The sequence below is a fragment of the Gymnogyps californianus genome, chromosome 5 (genome assembly GCF_018139145.2).
Source record: "Gymnogyps californianus isolate 813 chromosome 5, ASM1813914v2, whole genome shotgun sequence".
Classification (NCBI taxonomy): domain Eukaryota; kingdom Metazoa; phylum Chordata; class Aves; order Accipitriformes; family Cathartidae; genus Gymnogyps; species Gymnogyps californianus.
In genome coordinates this window covers 47392303-47408994 of record NC_059475.1, presented here as the reverse complement: position 1 = coordinate 47408994, position 16692 = coordinate 47392303, and the positions used below count along the sequence as shown (strand labels likewise).

Here is a 16692-nt window from a genome sequence, read left to right as displayed (position 1 = left end):
TATTTTAGGCACTGTACTTAACTTTCATGTTCTTTCTCACAAGTGGCATGATACTATGATCAATATTAAGAAATGCATAGAGGGAACACTGAGTGGGAATGGAGCTTCTCAAATATTTATGGCAGAAGCTCAAAAATATCCGAATTTCCAATTCTAAGACACATGCTACAACCATTAGGCCATGGTGCCAAGTAAGGTAATAGAAAGAAGGGGCTGAAAGCCCTCAGACTCTGCTAATGGTTTACAGTTAATTCTTGGGTGTACTGTGAGTGCAGTTCAGCCAGAATGCAGTGGTAATGGCCAAATATTAACAGAAAGATCGATTTCAATATAAGAAAACACCCTTTAGGGAGTATTTTCTTTTCTAAGTGATCTTAGCCCCATCTTTTTTTTTAAAAAAAAAGATCTATCTCACTAACCTGTCTCATTATGAGGGTGGCACCAGCACAACAAGGATAACAACAATTAGTGGAACCACCTGGTATCTGAGAAACATATAGCTCAGATATCTTACATTAGTAAATTCTTTTCCATGTGGCCTAGAACACATCCATTTTGCCTGCCTGTACCAGCATTACTTGTACCTTATATCTCCAATCATATGTCTTTAAATCACCAGTCAAAATGAGTAAGAATAAGATGCAGAGAATCTCCCACCATCTCCTACAGATTTGCCTTATCAGAGGGGAACTTGGACACACGTTACTGTTAACGCTATCTCATTAGCTGGCTTTACCCACAAACAGCCATCATGGAAATCCTACCGTGAAAAATAGAGGAAGACTGGACAGAACTGGGATACATCATCTGTCCCATGCAAGAAAAATCTCCATAACCCAAGTTCACACTTCATACTGTTTCCAGTAATTTGCGTGAGACTTCTCACACGCAGCAGCATTTTCTGCCTTAGGAGACAAACCATACTCAGCCAAAGAAACTCTGGAACGTGAAGACAAGGTCTTCAGAAGGCTTAGGGAGTGAAGTAGCAGATGAAGAAGGTAAGTAAGCTCATGAAACGAAGGTGGAAAAGACTGGAAGGAAACAATCAGGGAAGAAAGCTTTCCTAGTTTGGGACTGCAACTTAGCATTGGGAAGACCAACAAGGGCAGGGGAAAGTCTCATGGAAACACTGGATTTTGTTCTAGTTCTCCTGCACACCTTCAGCTCTGTGTAACTGAGGTCAGAAAACTCAGCTTACCTCGCTCACACGTTCTACCCCAATAGCCGGTGCCAGTGCAGTCACAAATGAAGCGGTTCCAGCCATCCTTGCAGACTGCATTATTCTTACACGGGTAACTGTCGCACTGCTTGGTGCTGAGGCGGGAGCAGGAGGACTTGACTCCTGCGGCATTCTGCGCCTCTGCCAGCTGCCGGATGTTCTTGCTTCTTCCATCGATGAACAAGTCTCGGATACAGCCAACGTAGCCATAGTTCAGCATTGCTGTCCAGAGCTCTGTGGGAAGGATGAGTCCTGCCCGGTTCTCAGGCAGCCCACCGAGGTACATGTCGCCTTCCAGATCTAGGATCTCACTCTCCCCACTAGCAGTGAACGGGGTGCGTCTGCTGTTCACTGATATAGTACCTAAATGAGGAGGATAAGGAGACATCAACACTTTCACTTACAGCCTCAGTCTAGTTCATTTTTTTCCAATAACTGAGTGAGGTTTAAGGTTCAGCGCAGGAGAGCGAAGATTCCTCCCTACCCAAATGCACTCCTAACTACCTAAACGTCTCCCACACAGCTCCCTCTCCTCTTGAACCACAGGCCATAAGTACTTCCATGCAGTGACTGATCATCATGTGTCTGTATCCCAACTTGCATTATAAGGTCACAAGCGTAACATTGCAATGGCTAAATAGTAACATGTAAAAACTGAGCATTATTCAATCCAGCAAAGCATTCATCCAGCAAAGCAAAGACTTACTGAGAATATACAGGAGTTTGATGGTATCAGGACTGGAGAGAAAAAAGATAAGTAAAAGCGTATTAATTCACGCTACATAGCTCCTCCAGAAAACACTTCATCAGTACCTCCAAAGCCGGACTCGAATGATGGAACTAAATAGACCCTCATGTTTGCAGATGACATCAAATTGGGGAGAATGGTTGATGCATTGGAGGAAGCACAGGGCTACCATTCAGAGAAACCTTTACAAGGTGGAGCAAAGGACTGACAGAAATATCTGATGTAAATCAAGAACAATAAATACAAAGTCCTACACCTGGGGCAGAATAACCTCACACATAAGTACAGGCTGGAGACCAGCTGGCTAAGGAGCAACTCTGCAGAAAAGGACCTGGGGATATGGTGGACAACAATTTGAACATGAGTCAGCAGTGTGCACTTGCAGTGACAAGAGACACTGATCACAGGTTGCAGCAAGGGAAACTCCAACTCCGTAGAAAGGAACATTTTTCACCATGAGGGTGGGTCAAACATGGGAACGGAAACCTCAGAGAGGTTGTGGAATCACCATCCTGAAGGCATTCAAAACACAACTGGACATGACCCTGAAGAAAGCCTAGATTTCAGCAGAGTTTGGACTAGAAATCTCCAGAAGTTTGTTCCAAAATAAATTATTCTATGGTTTTACAAAGAAAGTTAAGTATTCTAACTTCCATTTTACAAACAGGAAAATTGAGGTAGAGAAAGATAAAGGTTATCTCTGAAGAACAGTTATTATTAAAACTGTAGTAGCTTCCATATGCTCCAAGCAACATGTGGACATACCACACTGAGGCCATTCCCATATATTTCAAGAAATTGTCCCAGCACATAAAGCAATCAGAGCATATAGTACAGAAATATAATCGGAACACATGAAACAGGTGCAGAGAAGTGAAATGACTTAAGGTCAGACAGTGTATCCAAAGAAAAACAGGGAACGTAACACAGGTCTCACATCCAGGAGATAGGGACATCTGCCCACCAGACACTCAGCTAAAAATCAACAATCCACTCTCCCTAGCTATAAATCATCGCATCCAATTGCCTGGTCATTAAGATGGTCTGTCCTCAGAGACAACTATCCAAGCTTTAAGATTAATTCCACATCATTGCATTTTTATCATACACCCCTACAATAAGGTGGGAGAGTTTAAATAGAGTTAGCTCTATTTTGTGTCTCTGTGAGAGAGTGCAGTCCTGTACACATGCTTTTTCTTCAGTTGTAATAAGTGTCGTCTTAGAGAACAGCATGTATGACACAGACACAATGTATTTCATGTGTGTGATGTTCAGTAATAATTTAGGAATAATGTCAGAGGCAGCAGAGTGCCAGAAGCAACAGAGGCGTTACAAATTAAAGGCTCAAAGTGAACCATGGTTATTCGATGAATCATTTTGTAAAAACAAGCTGCAGCACCGCAGACATTTTTCCTTTTACAAAGTAAGAAAAGAGAAGATGTGACAACACACCTACAGTCATAAAGGCAGCATGTCACGGAGCCACAGGATTACAGCCCCCCTTCCAGCACCTCTGCTGTTACTCCTCAAAAGCAGCATGTGGAGTACATATTACTCAAAAGACTAGAACAAACCAAAATACTGGAGGGCTGAGCTCCAGACAGCTGCTACTATGGAGAAAACAGACACCACCTGCAAAAGTCACAAAGGTAAAGAAAACCCCCAAAAGAGAAGAAATACTAGATACCAAGGAGAAGCATAAAACCTGGAGAAAGACCGTGAGATGATGAAAGGAAATAGGCTAGACAGCAGCCTAAACTTTCTGCCAGTGTTTTGTACCCTGCAACTATTCCTGTAAAGAGATGGTACTAGCTCGGATGCACAGCACTTTTAAGACCAAGCTGCTGAGATGGAGAAATTCTGAATCGAATCTAGGAAGGAGCAGTCACATGAGCTGACATCCTTTTTTTTTTTTTTTTTTTTCCAAATCCCATATTTGCAGCTCTGTTTAGGTAGATCAAATCCCGTCTTGAGAAATCAGAAACATCTAAGCATCTCCTTTCCAGACCCTTAGGCTCTTCATGCAGGGCTAAAGAACAAACAGACCAAAAGACCTCAGTTACTGAGGGCAGAGCTGGTATACAAAGCAGTGCACTGATGCAACCATAGACCAAACCTTACGGTAAGATTTTTAGCGTCTGAGTGGGTGGGACAACATGTGTGTTTTGTAGCTGATGACCAGTGGAAAACATTGTCTTCTGTAACGTGCTCAGTGTTCCCCAGCTAGAAACTGTGACAAGTTTTGTGGACACTTTGTAGAAGCTTTCCCCAAGGACAGAAAGGTTACAGGACGCTAGGTGTCCATGTCCACACTGTCAGCTTCTGTCAGAGCAGAGAGAAAAAACAGCTTTTGTTGCTCTGGCAGCCAACACAGACCAAAGCATACACAAAGCCTAAGGGGACTAGAGCTGCCAGAGGTTATTTGAGCACGACTGCCATGCTTCCCCAGCATTTGCACTCCTGCCTTAGTACATTGCAGTAGTGAATATCTGGATTTTTAGGCTATTTTACTAAGCCCAGCAGAGCCTGAAGTTTTGGACTGTTACAGAAATGGGAATAAGAAGGGGAGAGATGACACCTAATAAAGGCCTGGCTAATTTAGTAATGAGAATCAGAACCTCTAGGTCACTAGCTCATTAAACCCAAATGGCTGTTTTGTAGCCTACATTAAGTTCATTATTTCAGTTCAGTTTCTAGATGACAGGCATCCACATTTTAAAAAAATTTAAAAAATTTAAAAAATCTCTAAGATGTAACTGTTCTCTGGTCCACATGTGGGAGTTAAGCCAAGGACTAAACAAGAAGAGATCCTGAACTTCCTTCTCACACCTACCAAAAGTACCACTGGATAAGAGTGGTTGATGCTTGCTAAAGGTATGGTGTGAAGAAATCAATGCCAATATCCTCGTTTTCTGGGGAGACAAGACATCAGTCACTAGGACCATTAACCCAGTATTTGTCATCAGCAGAAAATGCAATTAAAAAAATAGAAGACAAGAACGTACAAATGTGTTCATTCTTGTTGAGCAAAGTGCTTTTAATTCAAAATCTCTTATCTCTAATCAGTGTCCAGAACATCAGAAACCTCCCTGCCAAGCGACAAAAAAAGTCAGTCCTACAGTCTCATCCACCAAGTAGCAATGCCATCTGTCACACTCTCCTAGTCCAAATGAATGTGTGTCCCTCTTCCCAGGTTTTTACAAACCTTCTTAGAAGAGAGCTTAGTGTCATTTCTGTTTCTTCTTCTGCAGCTGCCTCTCCAGGGACCAGACAGTCCCCAAGTGAGCAAGCAAAACTGAAAGCAGTACTGAATGCAACTAATTGAGTTTATCCTTGGAAGTTAATTAAATTTTAGCAATTCTAAAGAAATCAAAGCTCCATTTATTTATTTATGGCTTCCTTTATAAAATGTTCCTATCGATGTCTGTAGGAGATAGCAATATATAACCACACATATTAAGTCCTAGTAGAGCACCATGCCAAATACAAAGAAACTCCTCACATCATCAAAGAAAAAACTAGCTTCAGGCAAAGACCTGTTCAAACAGCTAGGCTTTGCACAGTATCTAAAAGTCAGCTCTTTTGAAAACTCAAGGGAAGCAAATTCTAGCACTGTGTTCTCTCTACTGATGGCATTCAGCAATTGGAAACATAAAATTAGGGACCTAAAGCTATCATCTGGAGATCACCAGACAAATCCCAAATCCACTTGCAAATGTAAGCAAAATTCCCCTTGAAGGGATATACAGCCAGGCCCTGAGATCTCAATGGTTCAGGAAGAATTCAAGTACAATTGTTCACATATTCTCAAGATGAAGTTACAGTATTTGATCATTTTGTTTCCTTACACAATTTCAGAGTACATCAGGAGTATGTTAGCTTGATATGCAGCACTAGAAACAAACAAAATACCTCTCGGTAATTGCATGGTAGGTATATTATTAGAAATAAACTAAAACACATTTTTGAAAATGAGAAGCTGCGAGGAAAAAAAGAAACATCCACTGAATGCTGACTCAGCTATTAAGACTAGAATTTGGCATCCGAGAGAGTAAAGAAACCTAACTGAAAACTACAAGATACTAAAGGAAACAGAATAGGATGAAAATGTTGGTTTGTCACCGTAATTTTGTCACTGGTTGTGCCTATTACTTTTATTTTCCTCATGACAAGGTCCCAAACCCCTGCTCTTTAAAGACACAAGATCCAGGGGAAGATGGTAATATTAGGTCACAGCAATAAGTTTTCATTTGGTTTGTACTAAGTTTCTTTTTGAACAGAAACCCAAAGTAGATCTGTGAGAATTTCTCAAACCAAGAACTAAATAATAATGGTTCTGAAGGATCTTAAGCCTTACCATGGCCTACAAAGAAGTCATCACTATAATTATGTAATTGCAAAGATAAGTCCGGAATATCTGAAGATTGTGAATAAATTATTAATAGACTGCCTCTGTGATGTGCTATTCAAAGGTCACACTAAACATTTAATGAAAACCTAGCCATTCACATCTTTGCTTTGCTGGACAAACATCACTGAGATAACACTAAGTTTTTGTAAGAAGGTGACTCCTATTTAACAGGTTTTGAAGGTTCTGAAAATTAATACACAGCCTTAGGTCTGGATCTGAAAGATGAATCTACTTAAGAAAAAGTCATCACTCTACCTGATCTTCCATCTCGTTGAATATCCACATGATACCACTCTCCATCATTGGCTTTCTTCTGAGTGGCCTTGACTTTAATGGTTCCAGAGCCCATGTCCAGCAGCAAGTAGAGGTTTCCATCTAGAAGCTCAACTGCAAAGAAGTCTACCTTTGTATTTTTCTGGCTCCTGGCATCTTTCCTCTCCTGAGGCTTGCCATGGGTGAAAAGGATCAGTCCATTGGGTTCAGTGGTTCGGAAATCAAATGAGATAGAGCCCATCCTTTTGGTATTCCATTTAGGCAGACTAATATAGGCCTCAGGTGTCTCAAAGCTGATGGGATCCAGTGTAGCCACATTCTCACATACGAATTTCACTTCCCCATAGATCTTCATCTTAGTATCACCAATCCGTGCCAAGCGAGACAGCTCCAGACGAATGTCATTATTCTTATAAACAACCTGCCAGACACAAGGAAAAATATCATACATCAATCCTGCATACAGTACAAATACCCCAATTACTTTCAGCCATGGGAGATAAACTTCTCCCAAAAGGCAGTGGGGAGTAGAAACGAGACCATGCAAAGTCTGACATGATGACAGAGGGAGAGAGCACAACCAGGAGTGTGTATAGAAGTGACAGCAACGGGTACTTTGCAATGACTATAGATCAGATAAGCAGGCAGAAGAGAACATTTAACTGAACGACAGTGAGAACAATTAACTCTACCACAGGCCCACTCTGCTGTAAAAGCTTTTGTACATAAAATACAGTGTGTGTCTGGTATCATGCTGTTACATTTGCATAAATCCCATACAAAATACATAACAAAGTGTAAACTCCATGTCCATCTCTGCTAGCCACAGCAGGGAACTCTGTACCACCATTGTCATTTCTCTATTATTCCTATGAGCCCACTTAACTACTAGGAGAGGGATGCAAAAAAATTTAAGCAAGTTGCTGTGAACTGTTGGTGATTGCCCGGTGGCTCCTAAAGAGCTACAAGAAAAAATAAACAACGACTTAAAATTTCTCTAACCAAGAAATCTTAGATCCCTACAGACACAAACTTGCTATGGAGATATCCACATAGCTTACTCTCGCTTCAAGAAACCTACGCTTTCTGTGATAACACATAAAAGTCTGTACATATTCAGTGCCCGGATTCTTACTCTCTCTGGGTTAAGGACCAGAACTCTGGACTCTGTGTTGCTACATAGATGGAAATTAGCCAAGAGCAGAGTCCCAAACGGGCAAGCACTCCTGAGCATGCCTGGCTTGCTCAGGAGTCCAGACCTCCTGCCCTTCTCTTTCTCACAGGTACAGAATTAATTCCTTGCAAAGATGACTCCTCCCTGCCCCATGCCATTCTCACAGAGGCAGGGACTGGAGAAAGCACAAAACTGAAATATTTGTAAACTGTACTTCCTCTCAACCACCTTCCGTGCTTCCTAAACCCAGAGCTGGCACATACAGCAAGCAAAAGCATTTTTGCAACTAGCACAATTTTGATCGAATTCATGTTCTGCGACACTACTGAAGACTGATTTCTTCTAAGGAGTTGTTATTATTTTAAAATACTTTGTGTCTATTACATATAGCATATATGTACACACACATTTGATTTCTGCTCTCAAAATGCTAGCAGGATGACTTGTCAGCAATTTGCTATGAAAAGAGAAGGCAAAGGAGATATGCATTGTTAATTCTACAAATAGGACAGGAAAGTCAGAGAAATGAGGGTGCAGTAAATATTAAAAGGCAAACGAGAAAGAGAATGAGGGATAAGCTTCTAAAGTAGGTGACCTCAGGATGAAAAATAAATGAAATCACAATTCAACACATTTGTAGCAAGTAAAGAATTTCCAGCTTTTGCTAAGCATTAAAGGAGAATTTCCCCAGTGCAGCCAGCACAGCATCAGATTTTCCTGTTGCAAAGGCAAAACACCCTACATCAGAGTGAAAGGAGAAGCCAGCTGTTAATTCCCATTTGGAGTCATGACACAAAGCTGTAGTTCCTCCCAGCAGAGGACAGCATTGACCCACAATAGCTTGTTTTGCTCCAATTCCCAATAAAGCGCTCTGCCCTCGTACAGACTTCAAAAACATCAAGTCTATTAATATCTGCAACAGGAATAAAATATATTTTCAATTTGTGGGACTGTAGTAGTTTCATTCTACAGATTAACCATGTCAAATGCTCCCACTAGACAGACCATACACCTCCTTCCAGTGACTCAGCAAGGCTGTGCATTACAGCCTCCCCCTCTTGCCAGACAACGAGGTGCACCTCAGCCAGGCACTAGTTCTGAGCACTGCATGCAGTCCTGTCTCTGCATCTCAAGGAAACAGAGGAGCTGAAAGTACAGAGGAAAATAAATAGACCAATTAAGAGGATGGAGCAGGATGCTTTATGAGGATAGCCTGAAAAGGCCAGGGCTCTTATATTTGGGCAGGACTGAGAAAAAGTATGATTGAAGTTTACAGAAGATGGAAAAGGTTAATGTAGAACTGCACTTTGCCAAATCCAGCAATAATAGAACTAGAGGCACTCACTGAAATTTGTAGGGTATCAGTTTAAAATGGGTTTTTAGAAGTACTTATTTACACAGAGGCTAGTGAACTTCTGGAACTTGCTGCCACAGGAGGTCGTGGAAGCAGAGAGCATCAGCAGGCTCAAAAAGAACCAGAAAGATAAATGGACAGCAAGTCCACAAACTGATATTAAAGGGAAAAGGAAGGGATGGACCTTCTAATAATCCTAATCCAATAGCAGTGGATGCTGTAGGAGTGTAAGGGGAATGCACCACTGATAGTAGCCATGCTCACACGCTCTCCCTAAATAGCACTTGCACCTGCCACTATTGGAGGCAGAATACTGGGTAAATGGATTGCCTGTTCTTCAGGCTCACTAGGGCTTTTCTTGTGTTCTTAATGAACCTATGTGTATAGTAGGTTGTGCACAGTCTGCTCCTTGTCCACTGCAGGGACAGCCTGGGAAAGAGGGTAATTGGAAATGGGTTCCTGTGGACAGAGTCCTTCTGCCAGCAGGTACATATGGGACTCCTTGACTGGTAAGACTTCGGCACAACGCTGCATTCTTGGTTTCACCCCAGTACAGAGTTGCTTTGGTGGGCAAGAGAATGCCGGGCCTGAATGAACTGTGACTTTAATGATCCTAACATAGGTGAACTGCCCTTATGGGATACTACTAACAGTCGCTCAAACCAACACTCCTCTAAACTGTATCTTGACCCAGCCTTTCCACATATGAGAGGAGCAGAAAGGTAGCAGAATACCCTACATATGACTGATGGCTGGTGCTGGGTTGTATCTAGCTATGACTCAGCGATCTGCTTTCAGTAACCTCTGCAGATTGCTGGTAGAAGGAATATGATCACAGCAGCTTCCAACTCTCAGCTGAGCCACATACAGGTTACATCTCCCCCTTTCACCTATTTGGTACTTGAGTAGCAATTCCCATCTCTTCTGGGGAAACGCAGAGGGTCCACCTCTGGGTTTATCTGGGGTTTGCTGCAGATTGCCTTGCAATTCATTAGTCATACCAGTACCACAGCTGGAGAATCCTTGAGACAGAAGACTTTCAAAGGATCTAGAGAAAATTACATGGAGTTAGTTGTAACCCAGAAAGTCACCAACAATGGGGGATCTGAGAGCAAGTTTGAAAGAAAGGACCAAGAAAGCAAGCACAAAGGAAGACTTGGGGAAGACAGGAGAAAGGGTGTTGAATAGATAGAAGAGTTCTGAATTCAATCTTTTCAAAGAAACAGATCCACTTCAATCTGAATCTCTGTTATTCAAGTGTTTGCTGTTCTACATTATTTTCTTTAAAAAAAACCAAACCCACAATCTAGCTTGAGAAATTTAAAAAGCACCTGTGTTTAAGTAAAAAGTACAAGCGTTCACATAGCTGACTTGAGGTATCATTGACAGCCACATTTGGACATAAAGATCTTGATGTATAATCAGGTACACCAGAACTCTCAGCACTATAAATGAAAGGATAAAAATAATCCTTGGGTGTAAACCCCAGGTGAATCCTGAGCAGGAATAGAGAGACAACAGCATCTCTGGCTTGGGCAATGAAACGCTAAGGCAGCTTCTGATATTCGCAGTTCAATTGTTAAACCAAAGGTTCAAGAATGAGAAAAGGGAATATAATTAAATGACTGGAATGCATGTCCCATAGTGAAGAACATTCAAATTCACTCTCTTTAATAGGTAGAGGTTAAAGGGTGATTCGATTACAATCTACGAGTACCTGTGCAGAAAATGGAATTTGGCAATAGAGGACTCTTCAATCCATGTGACAAAGGAATAATGAGATCCAGGGGCTAGAAACTGAAGTTAGAGAAATTCACATTTTAAAATATTATGACTTATTTTTACATGAGGGTAATTTGCTATTGAAATAATATATTACAGGTTATGGTGTGTTCTCTGCTACTGGCAAACTTTAAATTAAAATAGTATCTTGTTTTCTCTAAAAGACATAGTCAGACAGGAATTAATTATATAGCAAATCAGCCTAGATTATCATAATGGCTCTTTCTGGCCTCATAACCTATGAATCCTTGTGTTTTAATGAAATCAACAGATGCTTCAGTGCAGTTTTCCAGGACAAATGAAACACATTCTTCCCAAATGTTAAAACTGCCTGGTAAAGGAGAAGATGCTTGTGTCAATTCTGGTCTGACTTGCCAACAGAGCTTTCAGTGAGGCTTTTTTATGTGTTTGTGATCCTACCTTGCAACCTACCATTAAAAAGGCAGGCAAGTAAAAAGTCTAGGACAAAAAACTTGATTCTATAGTTCTAAGTATATGAGCTTCAAGAACTAGTTTCTTAGAGAGTCACCTGCTGCAAGCCAGAGAAGAAATGTTTTCATGTTTCACTGAGGAAGCTGTCTGACAGCAGTAGAACATATCATCTGTATAACACTTCCCACCTCATAGTCTCATTTTACCAGCAGTCTCTGAACTAACTTGAGGGCTCTTCAGGATACACCAAAATACTGATTGAAACCCACACCTCTTTAAGTCCAAATGAGGCCATGACAGACTCAGAGAGCTGTCCCTCACTAGGACATAGTCTTCTAGTACCACTCTGGGACATGGCTTCCATAACAACTTAGAAGTAAGCAAAGCAATGAAGCCAGTGCCCATAAAATTGTCCATTTTTATCAGATGGCTTTCTGAACAAAGCCGATCTTGCCTGTTTAAACAGAGACAACCTTGAGTTCATCCTGTGTCTGATATGTGTATCAGAGAAGGTCATGAGGCCTAAGGGAGTCAAGGAGATGATTCCTGATACAGACATACACATCTACTTTACAGTTATTCCAGGAAGGAAGGTAGAAAAGAGAAAGGGGAAGACAATGACTAGCAAAAGGTATGCACAGAGCATTTGAAAAGTAACCTACATGCTTCCAATCTTAAAATCACTTTATATTCTAAAAAATGAAATTAGAACAATGAAGAAAGTGTTTTTTCCTTTTCCATGAGGACTGCTTCTAAATACACTTTAACAGAGGAATATTTTGACTGTTCAATGCCTTTGTTTAATGAATTGGACCAGTATAGATTGATGGTCGGGGACGGGATAGTCCAGATACACAGAGTCTCTGATAATCAGCAGTAGAATTCATGATATCTGAGACATTTTGAGGGATAAAAAGGTATACAGTAAATTAGGTTTCCTTTAAATCTGCTGAGAAAGAAAAGTTTGTTTTAAGCTGAGCTAAAACAAATTGGCAATCTAGTTTTGAGGTTTCTTAAAAACGGCAACTTTGCAATTCTGAAGCATTCAAGGAATTTCTCCAGCTAAACTTATAAGAAGCTTCACTCATGGGTTAATGAGAACTCTAATCAGATGGCTTTTCACAATGATGAAAAGCGTCTCCCTGCAATCAAGTGAAGATGCAGATAGAGAGGGAGCAACAAAAGTGAGGAAAAATGATGTTCTAGACTTGGCCAGTAGCCAATATAAAAATTCCTCTCCAAGTTGGTGCTATTAAGCAGGAAACATAGTTTTCTGTGCAGGCTGGACACAGGCATGCTCCAAAGGGGAATGGCTATTGATAGCCTAGCAAATTAGAAGATGACCATCATGAACCATCTTGAAAAAGGGCAATAACCTGAAGGCTGTGTAAGTTCAGCTAGCTGGGAAGAGCACCTCTGAAGTTCAACCAAGTTGTTCGCCCACTGCATCCTGTGTATCACCGATTGCTTTTTTCTGTCGCAGGCTGCCCCCCTTCACCAACTGCCCATATCGCTTCTCAGAAGGGCTAACTGCGAGACATTCAGCCTAGAGCCTTTCTAAGACTTCCTTAAAGGCACCTGCACTGAACCAGACAAGTTTCTGCAGCTTAATAAATTACAGTTTATCAGCTGGTTTACCAGAACTATGTGTTTCTAGCCTGTCCTGACCAGCAAGTAGAAAAAAACCACACCAGATAACAGTGCTTTACTTTGTGTTTGGGACAGACTATGTATGCAGCGATCCAAGGCTTCAGTGATGGGTAACTAAAGCTGCTATACTTTTTTAAAGAACTGTATGTGGTCTGTGCATACCTGGTCTAAACATATTTGATGGTTCACTGGGATAACAACTGTCTTCGGCTAACAAACAAACACAATCACCATTCACCACACTGAAGGACTTAATTTACCTGTCCTGAAAAGCAATACATCGAACATTGATAAGTAACTGAAACCAAACAAGTAAGACTCAGATATGATTTGTGCTATGTTGACTAAAGCAATGTGATCCTACATTTCATCTGAAGTATGTTTAACAAAGAACATGTGTTTACCCAGCTAAAAACAGGAATACAGTGAGTAGAATGCTTAAACAATAAGGAAGAACTATTTCAAGCTTCCCAACAAAATTTTTTCCACCTTACAAATCAATTATAGGTTCTGAATAACTTCAAGTTTTGTGGAAAACTCCAGAAGAGAAAAGACATTGATTTAGTTTCAGAAGACTTATAGGAAGATACAGAGAAGCACTCCCTGAAGTAGGACATAAAGAGAAAGAAAAGGGATTCAAGGTGCCAGTAAAAAAGGGCTGAAAAAGGCAGGGTGGAATTTCTTCAACTGGTCTAATGAGAATGTTTCCTTAACAGATACTGAGGACAGAGGACCCAGTACTTCATTGTGGTCACAACTACCCTTTAAGCCAAAAAACAAGCCCCTGCTTCGCATGAGAATTCAGGACATCAGAGTGTGTTCACAGTTACTACAGAGTTAACACCAACCCAAATCATTCACAGGGTATCCCAGAACAAACTTAAACAGATTAAGGCAGATCAAGGTCTACCTTGCTGCTTTATCTTTCACCTTGGAATATACCAAGATAAAGACCAAACATTTCTATCTATGCCTTTTTGGAATAAGATCTAAGAATTTTTGCCTTACGACCAACCAAATATATGAATGAGAGAGATTCCAAACTTCAGGGGGGGAAAGTTGCTTTACAGCTATTTATTGAAGTTCTAATATGTGTCCAGAACGATACAATACATTTTTGCATATACTGAGCCTGCTGCTTGTTGAGTTAGCTATGAATGTTGCTAAGCGACTAAAATGTCAAATGCTCTACAGCCTTACTTATTATTGGTGTTGCATTGCAGCACTCAAACTACACAAAAGCACGGTTGTGAAATGACCTGCTTCTTGGACTTCTTCCTTTTAACAGGTAGCAATAAGGACATAATTTATTTTATCACATGGGTGGATTTCTGCATCCTCCATGCTGGGATACACTGACTGCTAATTCATTTGGTCTACTGTTGAAGAAAATCTTTATTTCAAAGGGAATAGCAGACCCCAGAATTGCATCTTGAGACAAACATGATGGGAACATCAGAAATTATATATATTTATTTGTGAAAAAAGGCCTGACACTGTATAGAGGGGGGAGAAGCCTTTTAGTTGCAAGAGAAACGCTGCTGAAGGATCCTATATTAGCCTCAAAGACTAAAGTCGTTTCCTCACCTACCAAAAAAGGCATAGATTAGGCAGCAGTAAGATTAAGTAGAATTGGTTGTAGCATGGACTATGATTTGAGGATGAATGCTCTTTTGCAGTGCAAGTGTCAAGTCCTCTTCTTTCCTTGCTACAGAAACTTCAAGTTCTGCAATAAGTGAAGAAAGGGATCACAGGAAAGAAGGTATAGTTTCTGGATTTCTTAAAGTATCACTTTTCCACAGATTTTCTAAGCAATGGTGAGAAAGCCACCTAAACTCAATATTTTCAAAAGTATATTCCTCACATCATGGTGGCCAACTTGAGGCCATGGAATTGGTTTTGCAGAAGTGCTCATTAGCCAAAAGCTGTAAGTGAAGACAAGGAGAGATTTCATTTTTACTGCTAAAGCTAAAAGAAATGCTCTGAGAAATTAGACTTAGATTTCTCAGTTTGTTCCTAAAAACTAGCCAATGCTTGTTAATATTTAGGTGAAAAGTAACTGACTGATATTTGACAGTAGCAGACTTCACCTTCGTGTCATGGTAAAGCGCTTAAGGCATTTCACTGTGGATTCAGGTGCACAAGCTTGAACTTCCCTCTTGCTTCATGTTCTATTCAACCTCCATTTGGCCTAGTTACCTAGGCCAACCTAACAGAGAAGAATAAAAGCTGCAGGACAGGGAAGCCAAGACAGCTAGCTATGATGCTTCTTACTTGTGCCACAGGCCATAGACACACACATACCTCATGCTAGCCCTGAAAAGCAACTTGTACCTTGCACGTGTCTCTGGATATAAGAAGGGCATAGAGGAGACATGTCAGTATTTTACAAATATTCATATTTGTATTTACAAATATTCATATGTGTATGCATATACAATAATGAGGAAATTCTATGTTCTACATTGAGCCTGTATAGTGCAGAGATAAAAAAAAGACAGAAGAAAGAAACACTTAATAGCTACATACAGAAAATCATTCATTGAGTGGATTGAATGAAGCATCCTGGAATGTATGGAGACACAGGAGGAGACAGTGCTGTGCTCTGCTGGAGATCATGTCCAGTTTGGAGAATTGCACTTCAAGAAAGGAGTGGGACTATTGGAAAAAGTCCTGAGGAGAGCAATGAGAATAACCAGAGGTCTAGAAAACAGAAGAAAAATTGAAAGTATTGCTTCTTTTTAACATCAAGAAAACTACAAGGAGACATTATAGCAGTGTTCAAATATAAAAAGGCTGCTACAAAGCAGAAAGGAACAATCTGTTCTTTGTATCTATGCTGAAAAGGACAAGAAATAATGGGCAAAAATTACAGCAAGAAAGTGTTAGAATTGATGTTAGGAAAAGCTTTTTTAATTTAAGAACAGTGAAGCACTGGAAGAGATTGCCTGAGGAGCAACCATCACTGGAGACCTTTAATTACAGGTTAAACAAATTGCTGTCAAGACTCACATAGATGTCATTGATTTTGTCTTGGGACAGTGGAAGCGGAAAGGATTAAATAACCTCTCATGGTCCATTCCAGTTTTATTTTATATGATTCTGTATTGGGGGGTGGGCAGGCAGGACATGAGAAAGGGGAAATTACTGTGTAGCTAAAGACTTTCCTAGTGTTTGATGCACAGAAAGGAAGAATAAACCTTACATTAACACAATTCTGGTATCTCACAAATTTGAAGAGCTTAAATTTACAAATGAACTTCCTAGCTAATGAAGGTTTGAAAGCTCTTTTAAAGTTAAAAAAAAAAGAAAATAAAGAAATCATCATCACAGAGGCTTATTTACCAGCATGCAGTAGTTGACTTCAATTACATTCAGTTCTGTATTGAGCTTATATAGACATTCACCAGTTACAGAATGCTCTGCTTCTCCCAAACGCATCCTGAAATCTCAGATTTGTCTAGCTAGCACAAGCTAAATCTGTCTAGCTTCGTTCAGTGATGAGTATGTGAGGAAATGATTACTGTCAAGTGTCTTAAGGATTTCATCTGAAAGGCAGAGAGGAATTATTTTAGGATGGCCCCATTGATCATTTAAGGCTTGAACGTTTTTACACAAGACACTGAAAACTGTATCAGACAATGACTTA

At 40.5% G+C, this 16692-nt stretch overlaps 1 protein-coding gene across 4 annotated transcripts in view; it reads right to left on the bottom strand.

Moving 5' to 3' along the window:
• Positions 1-16692, bottom strand: part of NRXN3 (neurexin 3) — a 988734-nt gene that overhangs the window by 717044 nt on the left and 254998 nt on the right. For all 4 annotated transcript variants that reach the window (XM_050898472.1, XM_050898473.1, XM_050898470.1 and 1 more), the window contains 2 exons: positions 6634-7072; positions 1199-1582 (listed from right to left, as the gene is read on the bottom strand). In XM_050898472.1, the coding sequence (XP_050754429.1) occupies positions 1199-1582; positions 6634-7072 (823 nt within the window). The remainder of the gene's footprint in view (positions 1-1198; positions 1583-6633; positions 7073-16692) is intronic.